Source organism: Oreochromis niloticus, linkage group LG23 (assembly GCF_001858045.2).
Source record: "Oreochromis niloticus isolate F11D_XX linkage group LG23, O_niloticus_UMD_NMBU, whole genome shotgun sequence".
Lineage (NCBI taxonomy): Eukaryota > Metazoa > Chordata > Actinopteri > Cichliformes > Cichlidae > Oreochromis > Oreochromis niloticus.
In genome coordinates, this window is record NC_031986.2 from 13,732,861 (window position 1) to 13,755,057 (window position 22,197).

General features: G+C 38.6%; 2 protein-coding genes across 3 annotated transcripts; both read left to right on the forward strand.

The window, feature by feature from the left end:
- Positions 1 to 8,196: 8,196 nt before the first annotated feature.
- On the forward strand, positions 8,197 to 11,362 carry LOC112843943 (uncharacterized). 2 transcript variants are annotated; one of them, XM_025903373.1, is made up of 5 exons: positions 8,197 to 8,470; positions 8,649 to 8,969; positions 9,296 to 9,434; positions 9,739 to 9,808; positions 9,893 to 11,362. In XM_025903373.1, exons 1-5 carry the CDS (start codon positions 8,407 to 8,409, stop codon positions 9,983 to 9,985), a joined length of 687 nt encoding a protein of 228 aa, XP_025759158.1. In that variant the 5' UTR covers positions 8,197 to 8,406; the 3' UTR covers positions 9,986 to 11,362. The 2 variants fall into 2 exon arrangements, with proteins under 2 accessions (XP_025759158.1, XP_025759159.1); XM_025903374.1 differs by having other exon boundaries at positions 8,199 to 8,470; positions 9,742 to 9,808.
- A 2,153-nt stretch (positions 11,363 to 13,515) lies between these two features.
- LOC102079450 (uncharacterized) lies at positions 13,516 to 17,624 on the forward strand. The gene is made up of 5 exons (XM_013266013.3): positions 13,516 to 13,749; positions 13,885 to 14,232; positions 14,489 to 14,615; positions 14,800 to 14,851; positions 16,428 to 17,624. Exons 1-5 carry the CDS (start codon positions 13,638 to 13,640, stop codon positions 16,515 to 16,517), a joined length of 729 nt encoding a protein of 242 aa, XP_013121467.1. The 5' UTR covers positions 13,516 to 13,637; the 3' UTR covers positions 16,518 to 17,624.
- The last annotated feature ends 4,573 nt before the right edge of the window (positions 17,625 to 22,197 follow it).

Consider the following 22,197-nt stretch of genomic DNA (forward strand, 5'->3'; position numbering starts at 1 on the left):
AACAATCAGCAATAGCATGCATGTCATTACAGATATGAATACAGAACAGCTTAGAGTAATCATGGAGGACATTGTATCTTTTTAGAAAAGGAAAAGCAGCCATCACAGTACAAATTTACTAAAAGCATTAAACATTTTGACATTTAATAAAAAATAAAAAAATCCAGATCTTTTATACACGTGTCAGTCAAATGTGAATGTGAGCTGATGCTACAGCTAGCTAGCTGCAATGTTGTTATCCTAATTCTCTAGCACAAAAACAGCTGTCATTTCCTAATTTCCCTGAAAATAGCGGGCCAGTGGTCCATCACTCTTCTCTTTATCTTGGTTTTAAATTTAAACCAAATAATCATCTGTTAGTTTTGATCATTTTTGAAATCTTATAACTGCAAAATTAACAAGGCAAACTGGACCACAATACAAGTTTAAATCCTAAAAAACTATAATAATAAAGTTTATGCAAATATGCTCACTGAAAAGTCATTACTAATGCTTCCTGCCCACATGACATATCAAAAGTGACTCAGTTTGTCAGAGGATAGTGTGGAAGTAATTTTTACATAGCATAAAATATTACAATTGCTTTAATATACTGAAGATGCTAAAAACAGCTGATATACATATATATGTTGATTTTAAGATACCGGTTTTAAAATTAAAGCAACGTGTGGGCATTGCAGAATACAGCAAAATGCTTTGAAGCCACATGATGGCCATTTTGTGCTGTGGAGGAGATTACTAAAGACAAGCAAATATGGCTTTTGAAGTAGCGGCTGTATGCATACGTTAAAAACACAGAGGTTTTTGTGGGTCAGGATCGAGAGAGGCCGAGGGAGCTGTGGTGAAGCGATATGCTCAGGGTTTCAGTATGACTCAGGTTTACTGACAATACTTGGACAGGCCTGTGTGAACCAGTTTTGCAGCCTATACGTTAAGGCTCCAGAAACCACTATCTTACACACTACTATAAAGAAGTTGTTGCTTAAGCTTTTTTTTCTAAATGCAGTTGAAGTAATAGTAATAATATCAACACATAATAAGACCTCCACCTCCAATGTACAGGAAGTAAATTTGGAGGATACAAGTATACAAGTCAACTTAAGATCTGAACAGAGTCCAGATTATCAGCAGGAGACTGGCTCCTATATCTAACCAGTATCTCTCAACCTTGTGCATCCTTAGTCAGGCCCCTTCACCACCAGAGAGGTAACTTTCCATCTCCCAAAGGTTAGTTTCCATTGTAGATAATCAATCGACTAGGAGCCCTGCCCTTGACCACTGCAACTTCCTTCTGAAATCAATCAACAACTACTGAGTCTTATGACCTAGATTTGTAGTGAAAGTGGGAGGTTCACATGGTAAACAATGTCACAGGGAGGCCTGTGCTCTCTAAACATACTGCAGTGCAGTTTCTCTCCTTAATCTGGCAAAAACCCAGTAACTGCCAACCAGTTTGGATCTTTTTGGTCTCCTTCTATGGTAAAGTTTATGATACGTGCCGAGTGTAGTAAGGGGGTGGGGATCTGTTAATTTTAAACATTTACAGAACTAGGGCACTTTCTAAATATATTGCTGTTAATGTTCCCACTGTTCATTTATTATTATTATTATGTTTAAATGAACAGCTTAAACTTTGCTATTAACTTATTTAATCCTTAATTGATATTTAATTGTTATTTCAAGGAGCCATTGGCTATTTGGTCAGGGACTGCAGCTCCTCTTGAGAATGAATGTGTGCCAGGTCATGATGATGAATAGACCATAGTGGCTTATTGTCTGGGGCCTTCGTTAAAGGGGTTTTAGCCCAGTGCAGTGCTGTTTCTGTTTAATTTCATTCACTTTAAAAGGATCATTGTTGGACTTAGAGATCCAGTTTGGTTTTTCTTTAGTTGGCTGCCATGTATATACAACACACTAAATCATAGTTGTGAAGGAAAGAATAAAAAGAGTGGACTGTCAGCCTTCTGAACAATTTATTTCTGCCTCCATCAGTCAACCTTCACATGTGGTGTCAGAAGTAAAGAAACCTTAAAGTAAAAAGTAAAGTAAAAAAATGCCTCATCAGAAGGAAGTCTCTACATTTTGGCTCAGATATTTGAGACCTTTATCCCGTTTCCGATTGAGAGGGATAAAAGTGAAAGAAGCAGAAAAACAAGAACAGAAGCTCAGTGTCCTCAGTCACCAGGTTATTCAGCTCCAGTTGGATTTGGTAGGCTGGTCCACAGCACGAACCAAGAGATTGCTACCTGAGGAGATTGGAAGAAGATGATGATGTTGAACAATTATTGACAACTTTTGAAAGGCTGGCAACTGATTATAAAAGGCCAAAGCATGAGTGTGCAATTTGCCTCATTCCATTGTTAACGGACAAAGCTAGGAGTGTCTTTGTGGCCATGGATCCAGCTCATTCTACAAAACATGAAAGATGCAGTGCTGAATAAATATGAACTTAACAGAGATATTTACTGATAATGGTGATTCAGGTCCCTTGACACCCCAGTGGAAGAATCTCCCCAAAGATATACTCCCATCTGAAGGATTTGTTCTGCAAATGTGTTGGTTACAGCACATTTACAAAAGAGGAAATTATGGAAACTCTTGTGCTGGAGCAGTACCTTAAAGCAGCGGTCACCAAACTTTTTTACGCCATGGACCGGTTTATGTCAATATGTCAATATTTTCAGGGACGGCTCATTAAGGTGTTGTGGATAAATACAAGAAAATAAAACCAGTACTGGTACCAAAAAAAAAAAAAAGATTTATTCATAATACACCAGAAAAGACCCAAGAAAACTGAGTTAATGATAAAAACAATAAAAAAAATAATGCTAAAAAAACGATAAAAACCCTGAAAACCATAAATTTCACACTTGATTAAAACCGGAAAAATAAAGGTTAATGGTTTTACAAAGAAAGTGTACTGTCCTCTATAACAAAATAAAATGATCTTTTTAATATCACACAGTGAGTTTGTGAGTTTGCTTTATCTATAAACTACAATCTACAAGCTGTACGGGCTTTATAGTACTAACCAAAATATTCCCAGAGTTTAGGGCAGAAAGCTGTTTGCTGTGGCTGGTTGGGGAGTGAAGAGAAAGGAAAGAAAACTAGACCACAGAAAGACAAAAAATATATGGCATGCTGCACAGGTGAGTGGAAAAGTACCTACATTGCATGAATTTCTTCAGCAGTCTGAGCCTATAGCAGCATTACTAAGATCACATCGCCCACGCCTAAGTATAAGCTTCATGAAAAAGGAAAGTCTTGAGACTAATCCTAAACATAGTGTATAGGTCTCTATCAAGAATTCACTCATTCATTCTTCACTAATGCCCTCAGCAGTGTAATACAGACTATAGAATCATAGTCTGCAAATTAGATCTTTTTTTTTTGATAAAAAATGTGTACTCGTGATGTTTTGAAATGATTTTCAAGACCAAAAATCTGAATCAAATTCTGCCAAATTAGTCTGTGACTCAAAGCAGCCCTGCAGTGCCTCCAGTTCCTCTTCTGTCCACCACCTATAAACCCTGGTGGATATGATACAAGTTGTCTGAAGAGCTGCTGTTTGAAAGGAGGAACTTACATTAGACTAGATTATGGTTATGGTTATTATGGTTGTACCTACCAAGAAGAGGGGGGTGGGACTGTATGTAGTAGTATTTACTGATACACTTTGTGCAAAAAGTTTGCATCTCTTCAGTGAGATGTGGTTAAGATCACCATTAATTGTAAAAACACAGGATACTGAGTTAAATGAGAATTCACTCAAAACATGGATTCAATCAAGCAGCTATCAGTTTGTTATCTGGGCCACAGAAATGGGAAAAAATGAATAGAGTCAAATTTGGTGAGGCAATTTTTGGGTATATTAGGAACAGTTTAATGTCTGAGGCCTCAAAAATCTACATCAGTGCTATAATTCTCTCCCATGTGAGTGCTGTCTTACTAGTTGGATGCAGACAAATTGGACCACATCACAACCGATAGAAAGACTTCATTATCGGGCCTTAGATAAAAAGCCAGATTCATCTCATCATTGTTAAATTTTAATAAAGTACAGTTTCTTAAATTGGGAAAACATGATCAAATTTGCAGATACTGTTCTTGTGTATACAATTCTTCATGGCCCCACCTCCTCTTAATGACTTCATTAAACAAAATCAAGGTTCATCTTTTCAGAGGGGCTTGTAAAAGCACTCAGGAAAGTGCTTTTGTGAAGTCAAACATTCACAAACATTTTTTGTTTTGCAAACTTTTCATGCAGCTGAGAATAAAATCTGAGTCCCAATGCCAGGTATTATTGCACTGGGAAGTGTGAGTTCTGTCACATTTCCCTGAAGCCCATCAGACTCGCTTGGTGCCATCAGTCAGTCATGTGCATAAACAATGCGACTCAACAAATCAAAAAGCTTCCCCCCAAAATACAGGTCATTTGTATCTGTAAAGAATCACTTCACTTGATATCTTCATAGACATTTTATAGTAGTCTTAGATTCATATTTATTGAAGCATTAACAGCTTTATAAATAGCATGTAATGCAATTATTCTGCCATATAATATTTAATGTAATCTGTTTATCTTACACTGAGCTCTTAGCTCATAGATTGATGTGTGTCTTTCTTTAGTTGTGTATTTATTCTACACAAGCAGTTTATTATATGAAATCCATGTATATTTGTCATATTTACATATTAAGAAAATATATTTTTTTAATCTCAGTGCCATCAGTCGGTCACAAAATATCTTATTACAACTGCTGTTTGATTCTTTTTACTCATTTAGTGACTTTTTGTTAGCTAATAAACAAACTTTCCGTTTGTATCATAACCCTCTACTCGATCCATGCCTATCTCATAGTGTAATGGTGCATGTAGGTATGCAGTTATAACATCCATCTGGTGTGAATGAGGTTTTCTTCTGTTTTTTGCATCAACACTCTGGTCTGATACTGGTCAGATTAGCGGTATGAGAAAATGTTTCTTTAGAGTCTACAACCATCTTCTAACTACATCCTTTGCCTACCTATCATTCGGCATATACATATATATATTTTTACTGTTTCTGATTACATATACCTATCTACCCTCCACTATTTTCTTACCTTCAGACGTGTTGATTACAGTAAACGTGTCTCTCAGTGATTGCATTTTTACATTAATTGCACTGACCCATTTCTTCAAGTTAAATATGTTATTGCTTCCCTGAACATTAGGGGTACGTTAAGGATTACTTTGTAACAGTAACCCATGTGAGTCATTACCTGTTACGCTGTTCTTACTAGTTACATATTCATTTAAATATGCAGGCTTATTGCTCACTCTGGAAGGGTATCGTGTAGTTTCATGACTGGCTTCACTCTTCAGTGACTTGCTGTTCCTCACAGTCATGGTTCCTGCAATCTGGCCTTAGTATGTCCAGTATTCACATCAGTATTCTGTTCAGTCCTGCTAGCCCTGTTCTACATGGCATTTCCTGATTTTAAATCCATTATGTACTGCCTCTCTACACCTGTTTTGGTCAGAAGTGTCACCAGTCTTAACTTTCCCACTTTTGGAAGGTGATGTAGGCTAGACTGTTCTTGTCATACCCAACAAAAGCTCTCTTCTCACATCACAAGTCCATTTTAATCTTGTCCGGTCCATAGGCATAGGCAGGAGTAAACATTTGCATTCTGCAAAGATTTTGCCTTCATCCTGTTCGCATTAAATATGGTCTGTATTTTGTGATTTGTTCAAATAAATGTTCCTCACACCTTCTTAGGTAACTCACTCTCTGTTAGGATGCACCTGACCATGTCAAACAGGGTTTAGCTATTTTGGTCAGCAGTACCATTTTGATGTGGTGAGTGTGTTGCTGAAGTCTCATGCCTGATTTGTAATCCTTTACCATAAACTCAAATACAGTTAATCTGCCCACATGGGGGTATCAGCCAGGTACTTCTCTGTAGCTCGCACTGTGTCATTCTTATTTTTCAGAAAATACACAAAAACAGCAGTAGAATAATCATCAGTAAATGATAATCCAAACCTGTACCCATTTCTAGGTCTACTGGTCCTGCTAGCTCTGTGTGCAGCAGCAACAGTTCTGATTTACTGCTGGATGCCTGTTTCTAGTCTGAATAAATGTTCCCTGTGTGCACCCCTCACAGTGCAGGGCAGGTTTGTCTGTTACCTCTGATTGCCATATCATCAACAACACTTTCTTATTTTTGAAGCTCGTCATAATTACAATACCCTAGTATTACACACTGTGTCTGCTTAACATATCAACCCTTACATTGGTCATCACCTTCATTGCTTGCTGTATGCGGGTAGTGCTGTCTGTTATATTCATAGACGTGGAACTTTGTACTGTCTCCGTGCTGCATGGTGAAAGTCAGGGTCACCCCACTGGGAAGCACCTGCTATCACAGCAAAGATGGCTTGTAACTATAAGGAGATGTACAGTGCCTGTTCAGAGTTGTTTTAGGCCTCAACTGTCAATCAAGCAGATCTCTGCATCTCTTCTGCATTCTCAGACTAAACTGCATTTTGTACCATTAGCCAACTTCACGCAGTGTGTCCTCAGCCCACTATCACGATAAAAAGTAAAACAGACATGCCAGTCCACTGTGTACATTTCACACTTTGGAGAGGCAGTAAGCTGCAGTACCAGCAGAGGGAGATATTTTATTTCAGGCCAACATGAAAAAAAAAATCACAGGAAGGTGTTTAAGACGTTATTAACACATTTACATGTAAATACTTAATAGCTGCATAGCCTAATCTTTTCTCTTCTGCATAATCATACCTACCTTGCTCACTACCGACCTTTTGGCGTTGAATATCTCCCTCTGCTGGTCATGCAATTTCTGCATGCATGCCCATTTCATGTTTTGAAGAATCAAAGCATGATATGGACACCTGACATAACATCGGTTTGGTGTCTCAGTCTGAAAACTGCTGTTGAACTTTCGCAAACTTAGCATAATGATATTTAAATTTGCTCCTGTGTTTACATTCAGACTCCTTGTTTGAGTGGAGCTTTGTATCCTTGTCGATTATCTGGGCCTTTCCTTGCTCTGGACCCTCAGGCTCCATTGGAAACCACAAGTGGCATGGAGCCTGTTGAGGTCAGGGACTGCTCTGGCATTGGGACCCCCGGCATGGAGACCGTGAGATGTACAAATGATAAAGGGTTGCATTGTTTTAACATGTATTTTTAATTTTTAATAGGATAAAGTCGATCAAGACGACACATAAACAATCCTTCATCAACTAACGGGGTCCGTCTTCAGAGTATTTTTATAAAGTTGATTTGAATTTCTAGAATTTATACTGGTTTTCAACTTATTTCAAAGTTCTTATATGTAAATTTGAGGTAGCCTTACAACAATCCATGTTTCATATAAGGATGTTAATTTACATAATAATGAATGCAATGCTCACTTGCAGTACAGCAGTCCCCAATCTTTTTTGCGACACGGACCGGTTTATGTCCGACAATATTTTCACAGACCGGCCTTTAAGGTGTCACGGATAAATGCAACAAAATAAAACCAGTACTGGTACCAAAAAAAAGAAGATTTATTCATAACACACGGGAAAAGACCCAGGGAAACCGAGCTAATGATAAAAACAATAAAAAATAACATTAAAAACTGATTTTAAAAAACCCTGAGAACCATCAGTTTCACACCTGAGCCTAAACTCTCCCGGCCTGGTACCAAATGACTCAGGGACCGGTACCGGTCCGTGGCCCGGGGGTTGGGGGCTGCTGACTTAGTATGCAAGGTCTATCTACAAATACATTTGTCTCATGTTTGAAAAAAATAAAGAAAATTTGTGTTCAGGATAAATAAAACGTCTTTCTATCTTATTTGGTAGTTTTTGGAATTGCGCAACACTACAACCTTCTGGATACTGAAACTCCAGCTAGTAAATCACACATCAAAACAGTCAGTCCAGGTAATGGGACAGTCATGTCTATTTGTGTGAACATGAGGTCCTTTAATATGTCTTTCATGCAGCTGGAATTAGATTACTAACGCAGTATGACTTCGAAATGTTTGACAAAGGTGAAGGCACATGCTCACAGATGCAAAACCTCAAAACGTTTTTCCTTAATTTTCATCAGACATCACTCTAAGGGTCATCATAAAGTCATTTAAATTAACATGTATACCAGTGTTGCTATTTGTTTTCCTCAGCCAGAATATATTTTCTGTGTTTGTGCATTGGCTCTCTCTTCCAGCGCTGACATGAAAGCAGAAGCGTCGTCAGCACTTCCTTCCTCCACACCAACACAGACCTCAGTGAAGGCTGAGAATCCGAGGCTCGGGTGTATATACCCTTCGCCCTACAGTAATCTACAGTGTAAACTGTCAGCAGCAGTTACACTGTTATTCAGATGTTTTGACCAGTATGGATAAATGGAAACTCGGGTTTGCTCTGCTTCTGCTCCTCACTTCCTGTATGGACAACAAAGGTTTGTAAAACAGTTACTTTTATGTATGAAGGATTGCTTATGTAGGGCATTGTTGTTGTTGTTTTACAGTTAATTTATGTTAGGTTTTATTACCTGTATTTACCAATAAAAAATGTGCAAGTGGTAACTTAGCATCTGTATTTCAAACTTAACTGACTTCCAGTTTTACATATTTCAGCTGCTTGGGAGGACCTTGTGAAAACCACTGGCAAAGAACCCAATGTCACTCCAATATGCAGCAATGAAACGCTGAACGTTATCATGCTGATAGTGTGTAAGATCAGCACACAGGTGAGCAGAGGAGCAGGGTGCAGTCTGCTGTATCGAATTGGACAAAACTTTGAGCATGAATGTGACTCCAGGTTCACACTGATGAAAGAAAACGGGACTGTATTTCTCCACCTAACAAATTTAACACCAGAGGATAGCGGGAACTACACCTGTGAGTGTGTACAGACTGGAGGAACATATAAGCTCCATCTCAATGTCACTATGGAAGGTAAAGTGTGGATTTAATACCTTTCATAATTAAGCCTCTCTGTATTACTCTGGTTATCGATAACTGGTATCATAACAATCAACAATGGTTTGTATGAAGCTGTGGACACCTCACAACTGCCCATATACATGAATTTAGAGAAAAAAGCAATTAAACCAACAAAATCTGCTGTTAAGCAGTATAAACAATAAAACTAAAAATCACTTAATGTAAAGAATATATTACATGACACTATAGCAACAGACGTTAATATCATGATGTTGCTTTATAATAACGAGTGTCTGTGGTAATTTTCAATTTATTTTTTTTTTTAATTTTTTTTTTAGGCACCAAAAGAGATGAAGTCACCACCAGTCCTACAGAATCACATTTGCCTCTCACTTTCTATGTTTTAATTGGAGTGCTTATCGTCTTAATCATATCTGGAGTCATCCTTGGGCTTATATACGTAAGAAAATGGCACAGGTAAGAGATTATTATAATACAGGTAGGAGGTAGAATCCTATTTACTGAAGCATTAACGGCATCTAATGCAAATTCTGTCACATATGATTTAACGTAATTGTGGTTATATTACGCTGTTGCTCGTAGGAGAGGTCGATGTGTGTCTTTAGTTTTGTAACTCTCCTGCACAAGGTCTTTATTTAAAATCCACGTATATAAAAAATAAATATTTTTATCCCAAGAAAAACAGAATTTGTGACCTTTTCAAAGAAACATTTATATCTAAAATTAATCAATAATTTTTTTTGGTATACTTTTTTCCCAGCAGAATACGACAGGTGCCAATAACCAGTCCTGAGATAATAACTGATCTCGGAAACACAGAAGCGTACATGGTAAAATGTTGCACCTACTTCATTTTTCACCTGCTTTTCATTGACTTAGAACTTTTTTCTAACTGAGTGTGTTTTACTTTGCAGGCAGCGGGAGAAATTGAGCCATACAGTATCTTCATGCAAAAAGAAAACGGGCTTTATTTAACTTCTAAAATAAACACAAATCATATTACTTGAAATACATTTTATGTATCGAGGTATGAATTTGCAGCACTTTTAAAATAAGCATCTATTTCCTAGTGAAACAAACAGTAAACAGTGAAGCTGGACTTGCCATCTCCAAAGCAATGATGCTTTACTAATAGTTTCACTCATCTGTAGTCGAGTCATCTGTAGCTGAAGTACAGTTTATTTTAATCTTTTAAGAGTAACATTTAATATCTGAAACTGAAATATCAAAGTTTCAGTGTTTAAAAAAGAAGAAAGTGTACTGTCTTGAGTGACAAAATAGACTTTTATAGCACATTTTCAGTTTGTTGATTTCAGAGCTGTAATAGCTTTATAGCAATATTTAGATCTTGACTGATGTTGGATGTTTAAGACTAGTACTGATACCAATATTTAGTCATTTCAAACTCAGATGTATATTCACATATACCGATTCTGATGTTGTTGTCTTTCAGACACACAAAGATAAACAAACTTCCCAAACATTTGTTAGGTTTAGCTATACGTGAGTCCTTACTAAGATAATATCATAATGCAGTTTAAAACAAAATCCTGTTTTATTTTCAAAAGTCAGGGATTACTCATTTGTTCTCTGCCCGACTTTGCTCGGACCTGTTGGTTCTGGTGTTTGGCGTTTCAAACACATCTGCAGAGTGCCCTCTTATGGACGAACTATGTAATAATCATGGTTGAATGGTGTTTCTTCCGTCTCAACTTTTAATTTTTTTTTATTTATTAATTAATATAAATACGATATAAAGGCAAATTGATGGTATTGACTGATAGATTAGCCCAGCTGATATATTGGTTAATAATAATAATAATGATGATAATCCAAACCCAAGTTTTTATGTCAAACAGCGTCATGCAAAAATCTTTTTTGAGGCATGGTGCAAGTTCACTACACTGAGATTTGTAACCCACTTTAAACCACTACGTGAATCAATAATTAGCATTTCCGCTTATCGTTATGTAAGTATGGGTTGTTGAGTGTTTCAGGGCTTTTTCAGTTAATGAGCTGTAACCCTGACCTCACACCATCTTTGTGCTTCCTGTATCAACTTCCTCTTCTCACAGACAGATTTTGCTGTTTTGCACTTTACCAATGTTCCCCACGCAGTTGGCTTTAAACAGGGACTCTCCAGCAACAACCACCAAACCTCTGCACACAAGTGCATTTTCCAGACTCTCTTCCTGGAATTTAATATACGTGAAACTACTGAAAAACAGGGGTCAACAGGGGTCAAGAAAATATTGTGGCTGAAAGAAAAGACCTTTATTGTTTCATGAATTGTGCACTTATTTGTATATAACAATTTTTTTTTTGGCCTGTAATTTAAAAAAAATTCAGCCGAAAAAACCCCAAATAAAAAAACTCATGTTAGACCCAACGTTATTCCTTTTTTCTTTTGCCAAAGCATTTTGTTTCTCAGATTTGCACATGGTGACCAAAGTTGCACATAGACTAAGCCTACATAAAAACATTTTATATTTATCTTTTAAGCCTGTTGAATGCCACCAGGGCTGCAGTTGGAAAAAAAAAACAAAAAAAAACTAAAGCAGATATATCACATCTAAATATCTATTTAATTGTAATTGTAATCTATCAGATGCTCCTGTGTCTTATTGACAGAGCGTACATACTTACTTAATGTTACCTTATACAGTTGGCATTTTTGACTGGTTTTCGTGCTGCCTTGCCTTTTTGCATATCATGGTGTTTTTCTGGTCTTCCTGGCTGAAGCACTTACAGAACGCACACAGGGCTTTTTTTCTGAGCATTGTGTAGCATTTACTTGATAGAGCTGCAAAGAGCAGACAAGAAAGTCAAGAGAGAGAGAGAGGGGAAATGGCACACAGGAAATTGCCCGGGGCACAGTCAAACCCAGGTAACTGCCTGTCTCTGAGCATGTGGGTCACTGGTTCAACCCAATGATCCACAGGGGCACCTGTGCATCACTTTAGATCTGTACTTCTGCACAGCACAATCATACTGCTGATTTCAGAAACTGTCTTAGTTTCAGTCTCCATTATGCATTATTTTTCTAATATTGTAGCGTGCTCCCTTTGTAATATAAGCCACTTTACTACCTCTTCCATGTGAACATGCTAGTAGCTAGATTAATAAACCCTGGATTCATTTATGGCATTTATAACCACCATAATGGGACCACTTAGCCTGATTGTTGAAGTTAGAGAGTAAAGCCACATAACAGAAAGACATCTGGGGTATGCTGAATTTGTTTCATGGTGCAATGTCTTGCCACCACAGACATGGCATAACTGTACTGTGAGAGTAATCTGAACACCGTACCTAATTTTAACAACTTACTACAACATGTGCTTTTCAATTTATAGATCAAAGTGGACCTACAAATGCACAGGACGTTCATTAGTCTAGTATTTTGCAACTAAACTGAAGTATTTTATTCCCACAATAGCAATGGGAGTGCATTTTATTGAAAGTTGAAATGATTATTTCTTCTCTGGAATTTTCACAGTCTGCAAAACCATTAAGTGGGCCACACTGGATGGGTCATGCACCACGGGTCAGAGATGGACCCAAACACAAAAACTCAATCTTAAAATAAAGGTTTAGCTTTAAAAGAAATGTGATTTACAAGACTCCAAATGAGAAAAAAAGATAAAAAAAAATAAACTCAAAGTAAGCCAAAAATAGCACAGGAGACAAAGACCTGAGCTCGGGAACATATGTGAAGAGCACAGGAGAAAAAGAGGGCAAACCGACAACAGGAAAGAGGAGAAGGCAGAGTGAGGATACACAGCAGAGAGAGGCAAACACAGGTGAAACCAGTGAAGGCCAGAAAATCCCAAAAGAAGGAAAAGAACAACAAGAGGAAGTGAAACACAAAACAAGACATGAGAAAAACATCCTGAAACAGCAAGTAAAGAGTTTTCATTTATTCCATGAAATCATGGTGATATTATACAACACATTCTGATTAGGCCTGACAGGTAATGATGTATATGAAATGTCATTTTAGTTGTATTTAGTTTGTGTCACACTGAGGATGTTTACATTTCAATATGTAATTGTCTTAAGATTTGCTTTTAGACTAAACATCAAAGTGCTGTTCTGCTTTTGAAGAAGACCCTGAATGACTTTAGATTGATTTAAATTGTGGACTTTTATTGATGGAAAGTTTAACTTGTCTTACACTTAAGTCTTACACTTTCTGAGAAGATGCAGCGTCACTGACAGATATAGGCGTTAGTTTGAGGTTTAGGCAGTAAAATGTGTGGTTGTACTTCCGCTTGTCAGTTACATAAAGTATAATGTGTACAAATCCAGAATATGTGCATGCTCACTGATTGCCTTGGTTATAAAATGGAGTAAATGAAGTTGAAGCCTTTTACCCCTCTGTGTACAGAGGCTATTTATTGCATGCTATTTTTGACACATCTAGCTAGTAAAACATAGCTATATATATCTGTATAAAAGCTACGTTTAACCAGGTCATTGTACTGCAGTCTGAATGGGTTTATTTTTGTATTCGCGTTCTTACTTGCTATTTAACTTTCAGTGTCCTACTATAGCACGCCTGCACAAGCACTTCCTTTTTTGAAGTGCCAATACTTTGATGTTGAGATAGTCAGAGAACAATTAAAGTGGGCATTGCTGTCCTCCAGTTTCCAGTATATGAGCTGGCATATGTGTGCTGCATTAGTGTTTATTTCTTTTATTGATATGGATCAATGGAGGCTGTGCTTTATCCTGCTCCTGCCGCTTTCTGGGTGTTTTGAAAGTGAAGGTAATGTTTTCTATTTCCAAATTTGCAGCCTCTCTTTCATTTAAAGAGGACACAATTATCTGTAATTTTCACTGTTGAGTTTGTTAACCCAGACTATATTGTACAGTACATAAACTCTTATTTGTTTGTTTGCAGTGACTATTGTGAAGACTACTGGGAGAGAAGACCAAACTCCAGTATGCACCAGTGCAACACTGACTGTATGTAATATCAGCACAGAAAGGAGAAGAGGAGGAGAGTGTCTCCTGAAGTATAAAACCAGTGAGGACTTTTTTCATGGCTGTGACTCCAGGTTCACGCTGACAAAAAGAAATCAGACTGTGTTTCTCCACCTGAACAATTTAACATCGGAGGACAGCGGGAACTACACCTGCAAGTGTACAAGCACCAGAGGAACATTTGTTCGGCATCTTATTGTCACTGTGGAAGGTCTTGATGCATTCTCAAGGAAGGTGAACGTAGAAGGTGAACACAAACACAAAGGTAACACTGTGCAAACTTATTCCTTACTTATTTCTCTCACACGTGAGTTAAGGTGGTTACTTTCCACTGCTTTGACAGTGTTTATCAAGTGTTTCAGTGATGTGATATCCACACTTTAATAAGAAGGTAGTACTACATGGTGTTTCCATGGTTTTGTTAGTGGTTACTATTCACGAGGTTTTGCTTTTAGTTTCTGCAGACAGAAACATCAGCTGTAATAAACTAGCTGAGATAATGTTAAGGTTTTTCTTTGCAGATGACGTCCAGAAAGGTGGCCGCAGCTTAAAGAGAACTGTAATTTTACTTTCCTTGGTTGGTGCAGCAACAGTCTTCATTGTAATTCCATTTTTTCTGGGAGTTATCTACTGTATTAAACGTCACAGGTAAATGACTTAAAAAAATATTCACAACACAGATCAACTAGATAAAATGAAAAGATATACAGGACGATTTACTCATTTTATTTAAGAATGTAGAGTAAATCAAAATTTTATCACAAGTTTTAGCTTTATTTTTGTGAATACATGTTTCACTAATGATGTTGTTCTTTCTCATCCAAAATGGCAGTGCAAGGTCAGAGACACCGGGATTATATGTAAATGAAACTCCTCGCTTTTTGGTGAGTAGTACACCATCTGGCCAAAAGAAATAAAACAGTAAAACACTCTAATATTTGCTGGTCTGGCTTTAGCTTTAGTTACCTACCTTTAGCTACTTTTGGCAACATTTCAATAATCTTCACAATCTGTCACAAGATTTACTCACGTCCTCTCCCGCCTTTGTAAACATGTGAATTTGACCTTCCCCAGTATGCTATCAGTGATATCCCAATTCCCCTCAAAGAGAGCAAAATGCACCACAGAGAAACACAGAAACAAAACACTCCAGCAATAATAAGCAATAAACAATGACAGGCAGTGTGGTCTTTTATGTTGTGAGGACACCCAAACCCCCAGCAGAGCCATCAGAGTCCAGACATCAGAACACAGGGTGGGTGATGAGAACCACATGAGCCCAGAAACCCCAAATGTCCAAAACTGAGAGAAGACCAAAGTGTTGTGAAGACCAGCATCCTGAGCAAGAAACATGCAGGAAGGTCTCCACCGATTCCCAGGACACCTCGCCGAGAGCCAGACAGCAGAAGCCAGTCCCAACCAGGCAGCATGGATATTGTAGAATTACAGGGATAGGAGCCCACATGAGGAGCCGAGGGACCTCAAACAGTCCCAAAGCCCAGGAAGCTCATCAGCCGGCACAAACAGGATACTAGAGGACATCTCCAGTTCCACAGGATAACCCAGCCTCACAGGGCATCCACCTGAGCCTCCACCACACCACGACAAAGCAAAAGGTACGCATCCCATCCCAGAGTGTTGCTTGCAGGGACCGGGCACCAGGCTCGCTGGAAGGACCCCACACCTGCACCGTGGATGCCTGCACAGCAGAGCGGGGGCAGACCAAGGGAAACTTACACTGATTTTTTGATCTTGTATTCTATTGATAATGGAAGAATTGGACCTCTGTCTTCTCCAGAAGCTTCCCAATAAGGTCTGGACTGTGGTGAAAACGATGTCTCACAGTCTCTTTACCCCTTTTTCACAATTTGAGCCAGATGAATCCTGGCATTGTTCTCTTGGAATATGCAGGTGTGTGCCAACCTGGGAATAACAAAAATTCCACAGATGGAGAAATCTGGTCACTCAGAATATTTCAGTAGTCAGTTGATTTTTTTTTTTTTTTTTTTTTTTTTTTGACGTATGGCATTGCTGCTGAGACGATGGGTGAATAATCCACCTCGTCTTGCCCTGATGTGCCAGTGAATATGGATTTTCATGTATTGCACCAGAGCTCAATGATTATGCTTCCTAGCATAACTGAAGAAATTATTTCTAATTAGCTTATAGCATAAACATAGCTGTGAGTTCTACTGATTTCTTTCACATTCTTTCCATTTAAGAGTTTATTTCAAAGGCCAAATAATCAATGGAACATATGAAGAGGATTTTAAGGATCAGTAAGTGTGTGCGGTTTAGATTCAGCAGAGATTAGTCACTACACAACATTGAAAAGTTGAGATCACAGTGAAACATCACAGTGAATGTGACCCAGCAGTGACTCTCATTGGTTATTATTCTGAGGTCCAGAATTAATTTTTTTTAAAATCTACTGATTGCATCCATGTTATTGTCTTATAGGATGATGTTGATCTCGAATATTCCTACGAAAACCTTCAACTGCCAGGACATGATGATATCGATCAAACTGTCGTCTCAGGTCACCATTAGCATGGCACCAAAAGAAATTTAGTGAGAACCACAGAAACCGTCGACTTGGGTGATCAGGAAGCTGATCTGAATCATGAACACTGTAAACCAAAAGTGAGTCTAATATCAAATATCAACAAATACAGTGGCCTTGAGGCTGTTCCTTTATTTACCTTTTTCAGTCAAAGTTTTGGTATTAAATGTAATGTGTTAATCATCCACTAGACCTATGTATTGCTTTTGAGACAGAAAATAAATAACCGCATAGATTTAAATACATAGAAAGTATTGTTGTCTCCTATTTTTAGAACTGAGAGTAATGTTTGTTAAACATGTGTAACTGGCCTATTTTTTACTCAAGGAAGTTTCACTTGAGCAAAATTAAGTAACATTACACAAAGAGTTTTTGTCGCCTACTAAGTTATAACGGTGTGATGCAAAAATTGCACACTGCTTTTTATTATGTGCAGTGCAGTGAGCTGCACAGATGCTGTTCTTTATTTAGAGATCAAATTCAGGCATCTAAATATGAGAGAACCACAAACGCAAATGGATCAGCTTCAGCACTTTACTTCATCTCAGTAACTTGATAATCACACATATTGTAACATATTATGTCATTACACTGCTTGGTGAAACTTTGCACCTTTTATTCAGTCTCTGTGGGAACCCTCGTTACAAAGTGATGCACTGTATCGTTGCATTTATCTGCAAAATGGTGATGCAACACATTACTGTTCCGTGTACTGTAAGTTTGTTACCGTGCCTTTTCTTGCACATTAGAGCAACAATCATTTGATCTCAGTTCATGGACACAAAAACAGATCATCCTAAAACTTATAAGCCATGCAGATACAAAAGCATACCTGTTCAGCTGCAGGTTAATATAAATATATAATCAGCCAATCATATGGGAGAAACTCAATGAATTTAGGCTTGGAGACATGCCGTGGTGCATCATCGGTATCCTACTGAATGTAGACTGAAGTTAAGAATGTGGAAGGATTGACAGGATGGCCTGAAAAAGAGAAAATATCCACTGCGCAGCTGTTCTCTGGGTGAAAACGCCTTGGTGATGTCAATGGTCAGAGGTCAGAAGAGAATGGCTAACCATCTTCGAGCTGACAGAATGTACAGGGAGTGCAGAATTATTAGGCAACTTGTATTTTTGAGGAATAATCTTATTATTGAACAACAACCATGTTCTCAATGAACCCAAAAAACTCATTAATATCAAAGCTGAATGTTTTTGGAAGTAGTTTTTAGTTTGTTTTTAGTTTTAGCTATTTTAGGGGGATATCTGTGTGTGCAGGTGACTATTACTGTGCATAATTATTAGGCAACTTAACAAAAAACAAATATATACCCATTTCAATTATTTATTTTTACCAGTGAAACCAATATAACATCTCCACATTCACAAATATACATTTCTGACATTCAAAAACAAAACAAAAGCAAATCAGCGACCAATATAGCCACCTTTCTTTGCAAGGACACTCAAAAGCCTGCCATCCATGGATCCTGTCAGTGTTTTGATCTGTTCACCATCAACATTGCGTGCAGCAGCAACCACAGCCTCCCAGACACTGTTCAGAGAGGTGTACTGTTTTCCCGCCTTGTAAATCTCACATTTGATGATGGACCACAGGTTCTCAATGGGGTTCAGATCAGGTGAACAAGGAGGCCATGTCATTAGTTTTTCTTCTTTTATACCCTTTCTTGCCAGCCACGCTGTGGAGTACTTGGACGCGTGTGATGGAGCATTGTCCTGCATGAAAATCATGTTTTTCTTGAAGGATGCAGACTTCTTCCTGTACCACTGCTTGAAGAAGGTGTCTTCCAGAAAGTGGCAGTAGGACTGGGAGTTGAGCTTGACTCCATCCTCAACCCGAAAAGGCCCCACAAGCTCATCTTTGATGATACCAGCCCAAACCAGTACTCCACCTCCACCTTGCTGGCGTCTGAGTCGGACTGGAGCTCTCTGCCCTTTACCAATCCAGCCACGGGCCCATCCATCTGGCCCATCAAGACTGGGCCAAGAGATATTTCTTGGCCCAGTCTTGACGTTTCAGCTTGTGTGTCTTGTTCAGTGGTGGTCGTCTTTCAGCCTTTCTTACCTTGGCCATGTCTCTGAGTATTGCACACCTTGTGCTTTTGGGCACTCCAGTGATGTTGCAGCTCTGAAATATGGCCAAACTGGTGGCAAGTGGCATCTTGGCAGCTGCACGCTTGACTTTTCTCAGTTCATGGGCAGTTATTTTGCGCCTTCGTTTTTCCACACGCTTCTTGTGACCCTGTTGACTATTTTGAATGAAACGCTTGATTGTTCGATGATCACGCTTCAGAAGCTTTGCAATTTTAAGACTGCTGCATCCCTCTGCAAGATATGTCACTATTTTTGACTTTTCTGAGCCTGTCAAGTCCTTCTTTTGACCCATTTTGCCAAAGGAAAGGAAGTTGCCTAATAATTATGCACACCTGATATAGGGTGTTGATGTCATTAGACCACACCCCTTCTCATTACAGAGATGCACATCACCTAATATGCTTAATTGGTAGTAGGCTTTCGAGCCTATACAGCTTGGAGTAAGACAACATGCATGAAGAGGATGATGTGGACAAAATACTCATTTGCCTAATAATTCTGCACTCCCTGTAGAAGGGCATTTCTGAACACACATTAAACCTTCAAGCAGATTACCTACAGCAGCTGAAGACCACACTGAGTCCCACTCCTGTAATTCAGAGCTGCCTGAGTTCTTCATGACATAGATTGATAAGGTAACAGAAACATTCCTCAGAGGTTTTAGTCTATAGTGGCATGATGGGATTCAATTCAATTTTATTTATATAGCGCCAAATCACAACAAAAGTCGCCTCAAGGCGCTTCATAGGTACAGAGAAAAACCCAACAATCATATGACCCCCTATGAGCAAGCACTTTGGCGACAGTGGGAAGGAAAAACTCCCTTTTAACAGGAAGAAACCTCCGGCAGAACCAGGCTCAGGGAGGGGCGGGGCCATCTGCTGCGACCGGTTGGGGTGAGAGAAGGAAAACAGGATGAAAGACATGCTGTGGAAGAGAGACAAAGATTAATAACAGATATGATTCGATGCAGAGAGGTCTATTAACACATAGTGAGTGAGAAAGGTGACTGGAAAGGAAAAACTCAATGCATCATGGGAGTCCCCGGCAGCCTACGTCTATTGCAGCATAACTAAGGGAGGATTCAGGGTCACCTGGTCCAGCCCTAACTATATGCTTTAGCAAAAAGGAAAGTTTTAAGCCTAATCTTGAAAGTAGAGATAGTGTCTGTCTCCCGAATCCAAACTGGAAGCTGGTTCCACAGAAGAGGGGCCTGAAAACTGAAGGCTCTCCCTCCCATTCTACTTTTAAATACTCTAGGAACAGCAAGTAGGCCTGCAGAGCAAGAGCAAAGTGCTCTAATAGGGTGATATGGTACTACAAGGTCATTAAGATAAGATGGGGCCTGATTATTTAAGACCTTGGATGTGAGGAGCAGGATTTTGAATTCAATTCTGGATTTAACAGGAAGCCAAAACAGGAGAAATATGCTCTCTCTTTCTAGTCCCTGTCAGTACTCTTGCTGCAGCATTTTGGATCAGCTGAAGACTTTTCAGTGAGTTTTTAGGACATCCTGATAATAATAATAATACTACTGTAATAATAATAATTACAGTAGTCCAGCCTGGAAGTAATAAATAAACTAGTTTCACTAAGAGACAGGATATTTCTAACTTTAGAGATGTTGCGCAAATGGAAGAAATCAGTCTTACATATTTGTTTAATATGTGCGCTGAAGGACATGTCCTGGTCAAAAATGACTCCAAGGTTCCTCACAGCATTACTGGAGGCCAAGGTAATGCCATCCAGAGTAAGAATCTGCTTAGATACCATATTTCTAAGATTTTCAGGGCCGAGTACAATAACCTCAGTTTTATCTGAATTAAGAAGCAGAAAGTTAGCGGCCATCCAGGTCTTTAGTTTAACTAATTGGTGTGTGTTACCTGGCTTCATGGACAGATAGAGCTGCGTGTCATCTGCATAGCATTGAAAGTTTATGCTATGTCTTCTAATGATGCTGCCTAAGGGAAGCATGTATAATGTAAATAGAATTGGTCCTAGCACCGAACCCTGTGGAACACCATAATTGACCTTAGTGGGTGAAGAGGACTCTCCATTTACATGAACAAATTGGAGTCTATTAGATAGATATGATACAAACCACTGCAGTGCAGTACCTGTAATACCTACAGCGTGTTCTAATCGCTCTAATAGGATATTATGGTCAACAGTATCGAACGCTGCACTGAGGTCTAGCAGGACAAGCACAGAGATGAGTCCACTGTCAGAGGCCATAAGAAGATCATTTGTAACCTTCACTAAAGCTGTTTCTTTGCTGTGCTGAGCTCTGAAACCTGACTGAAACTCTTCAAATAAACCATTCCTCTGCAGATGATCTGTTAGCTGTTTGACAACTACTCTTTCAAGGGTTTTTGATATGAAAGGAAGGTTGGAGATTGGCCTATAATTAGCTAAGACAGCTGGGTCTAGAGATGGCTTTTTGAGTAAAGCTGCTGCAGATTTCTCAGTTGCACATTCAAAATGTGAATATCCACATAGTCATGTACAATGGACAGAGCATCTTCATCCAATGCAAAGGTACAGTTTCGCCATGAGTGTCACCTACTCTAACCAGAGATGCTGTCAGATGATGTTGATAAAACCGCTATTAACAATTGCTAAATAACATAATACAATGACAGTAAAATGCAACACTATTACAAATAAGAGAATAGGACAGGGTTATTCCTTTTGATGTGAGGACAATGGCGTTGATGAGAGAGACAATGAGGATGGTGGATTCCCTTCAGATTCAGGTCTGATGATGAGTTAGGAGGTCAGGGGGCAGTTAAGGGGCAAACATATGAGATGTTTGTCCAAGTAATAGTGTACGTATGTGGGTGATGATGGTGTTTACACATTTTTGTGTCTGGAGCACAGAGAGTGAGATGAAGGCCGATGAAAGGTAGTGTGATGAAATGGTATTCCAAACATTAAAAACACCAGAAATGTGATATTCACCTCTGTTTCACATCCACCAGCAACTTCTTCCTGAAGTTCCACAAAGAATAATTTTCAGTCTCAGACACACAAATAGGTACAGTCCACTAACCCATGCTTGTGCACACACACAGATATTTTATAAATGCTTGTATGAAAATGAGTTTGTAAAAATAAAAGTTAACGTTTTGAATCAGATGCTTGTTTTTCCTTGAATCTGTTATAAGAGTATGCATAGAACTGGTGTACCTGTGTAGCACATTGTTGCCTTGAAGCAGCAAATGAAGGAAACCCCAAATTCACAAAATGTACGGTTAACCTTCTTTTCCAAAATTCATGCCATAGATAGTTATGCCCAGCATTATCCTGGAATTGATCTGCAGAAATTAAATGGTATTGTTATAGTACAGATGGGAATAGACTATTAGTAGTAAAGCTTAACATCTACAGTATATAAATAACATATAATGCGAATTCTGTTGCATAAGATTTGATGTAATCCTTACCTTGATTAAAGAGAACATGATTACATGTTAATTATTTAGTGTAAAACAGCGCCACCCAGATATCATCTTGAAGCACAGTGAGATTTCACTGTAAACAAGCATTCTT

What these genes read in the sequence shown, in the direction of transcription:
- LOC112843943 (XM_025903373.1), top strand. Translation starts at nt 8,407, where the DNA reads ATGGATAAATGGAAACTCGGGTTTGCTCTGCTTCTGCTCCTCACTTCC. An exon ending in TACGTAAGAAAATGGCACAG is followed by an intron (nt 9,435 to 9,738) that starts GTAAGAGATTAT and finishes CTTTTTTCCCAG; the next exon opens with CAGAATACGACAGGTGCCAA. An exon ending in GAAACACAGAAGCGTACATG is followed by an intron (nt 9,809 to 9,892) that starts GTAAAATGTTGC and finishes TTTACTTTGCAG; the next exon opens with GCAGCGGGAGAAATTGAGCC.
- LOC102079450 (XM_013266013.3), top strand. Translation starts at nt 13,638, where the DNA reads ATGAGCTGGCATATGTGTGCTGCATTAGTGTTTATTTCTTTTATTGAT. An exon ending in TGGGTGTTTTGAAAGTGAAG is followed by an intron (nt 13,750 to 13,884) that starts GTAATGTTTTCT and finishes GTTTGTTTGCAG; the next exon opens with TGACTATTGTGAAGACTACT. An exon ending in ATGAAACTCCTCGCTTTTTG is followed by an intron (nt 14,852 to 16,427) that starts GTGAGTAGTACA and finishes ATTGTCTTATAG; the next exon opens with GATGATGTTGATCTCGAATA.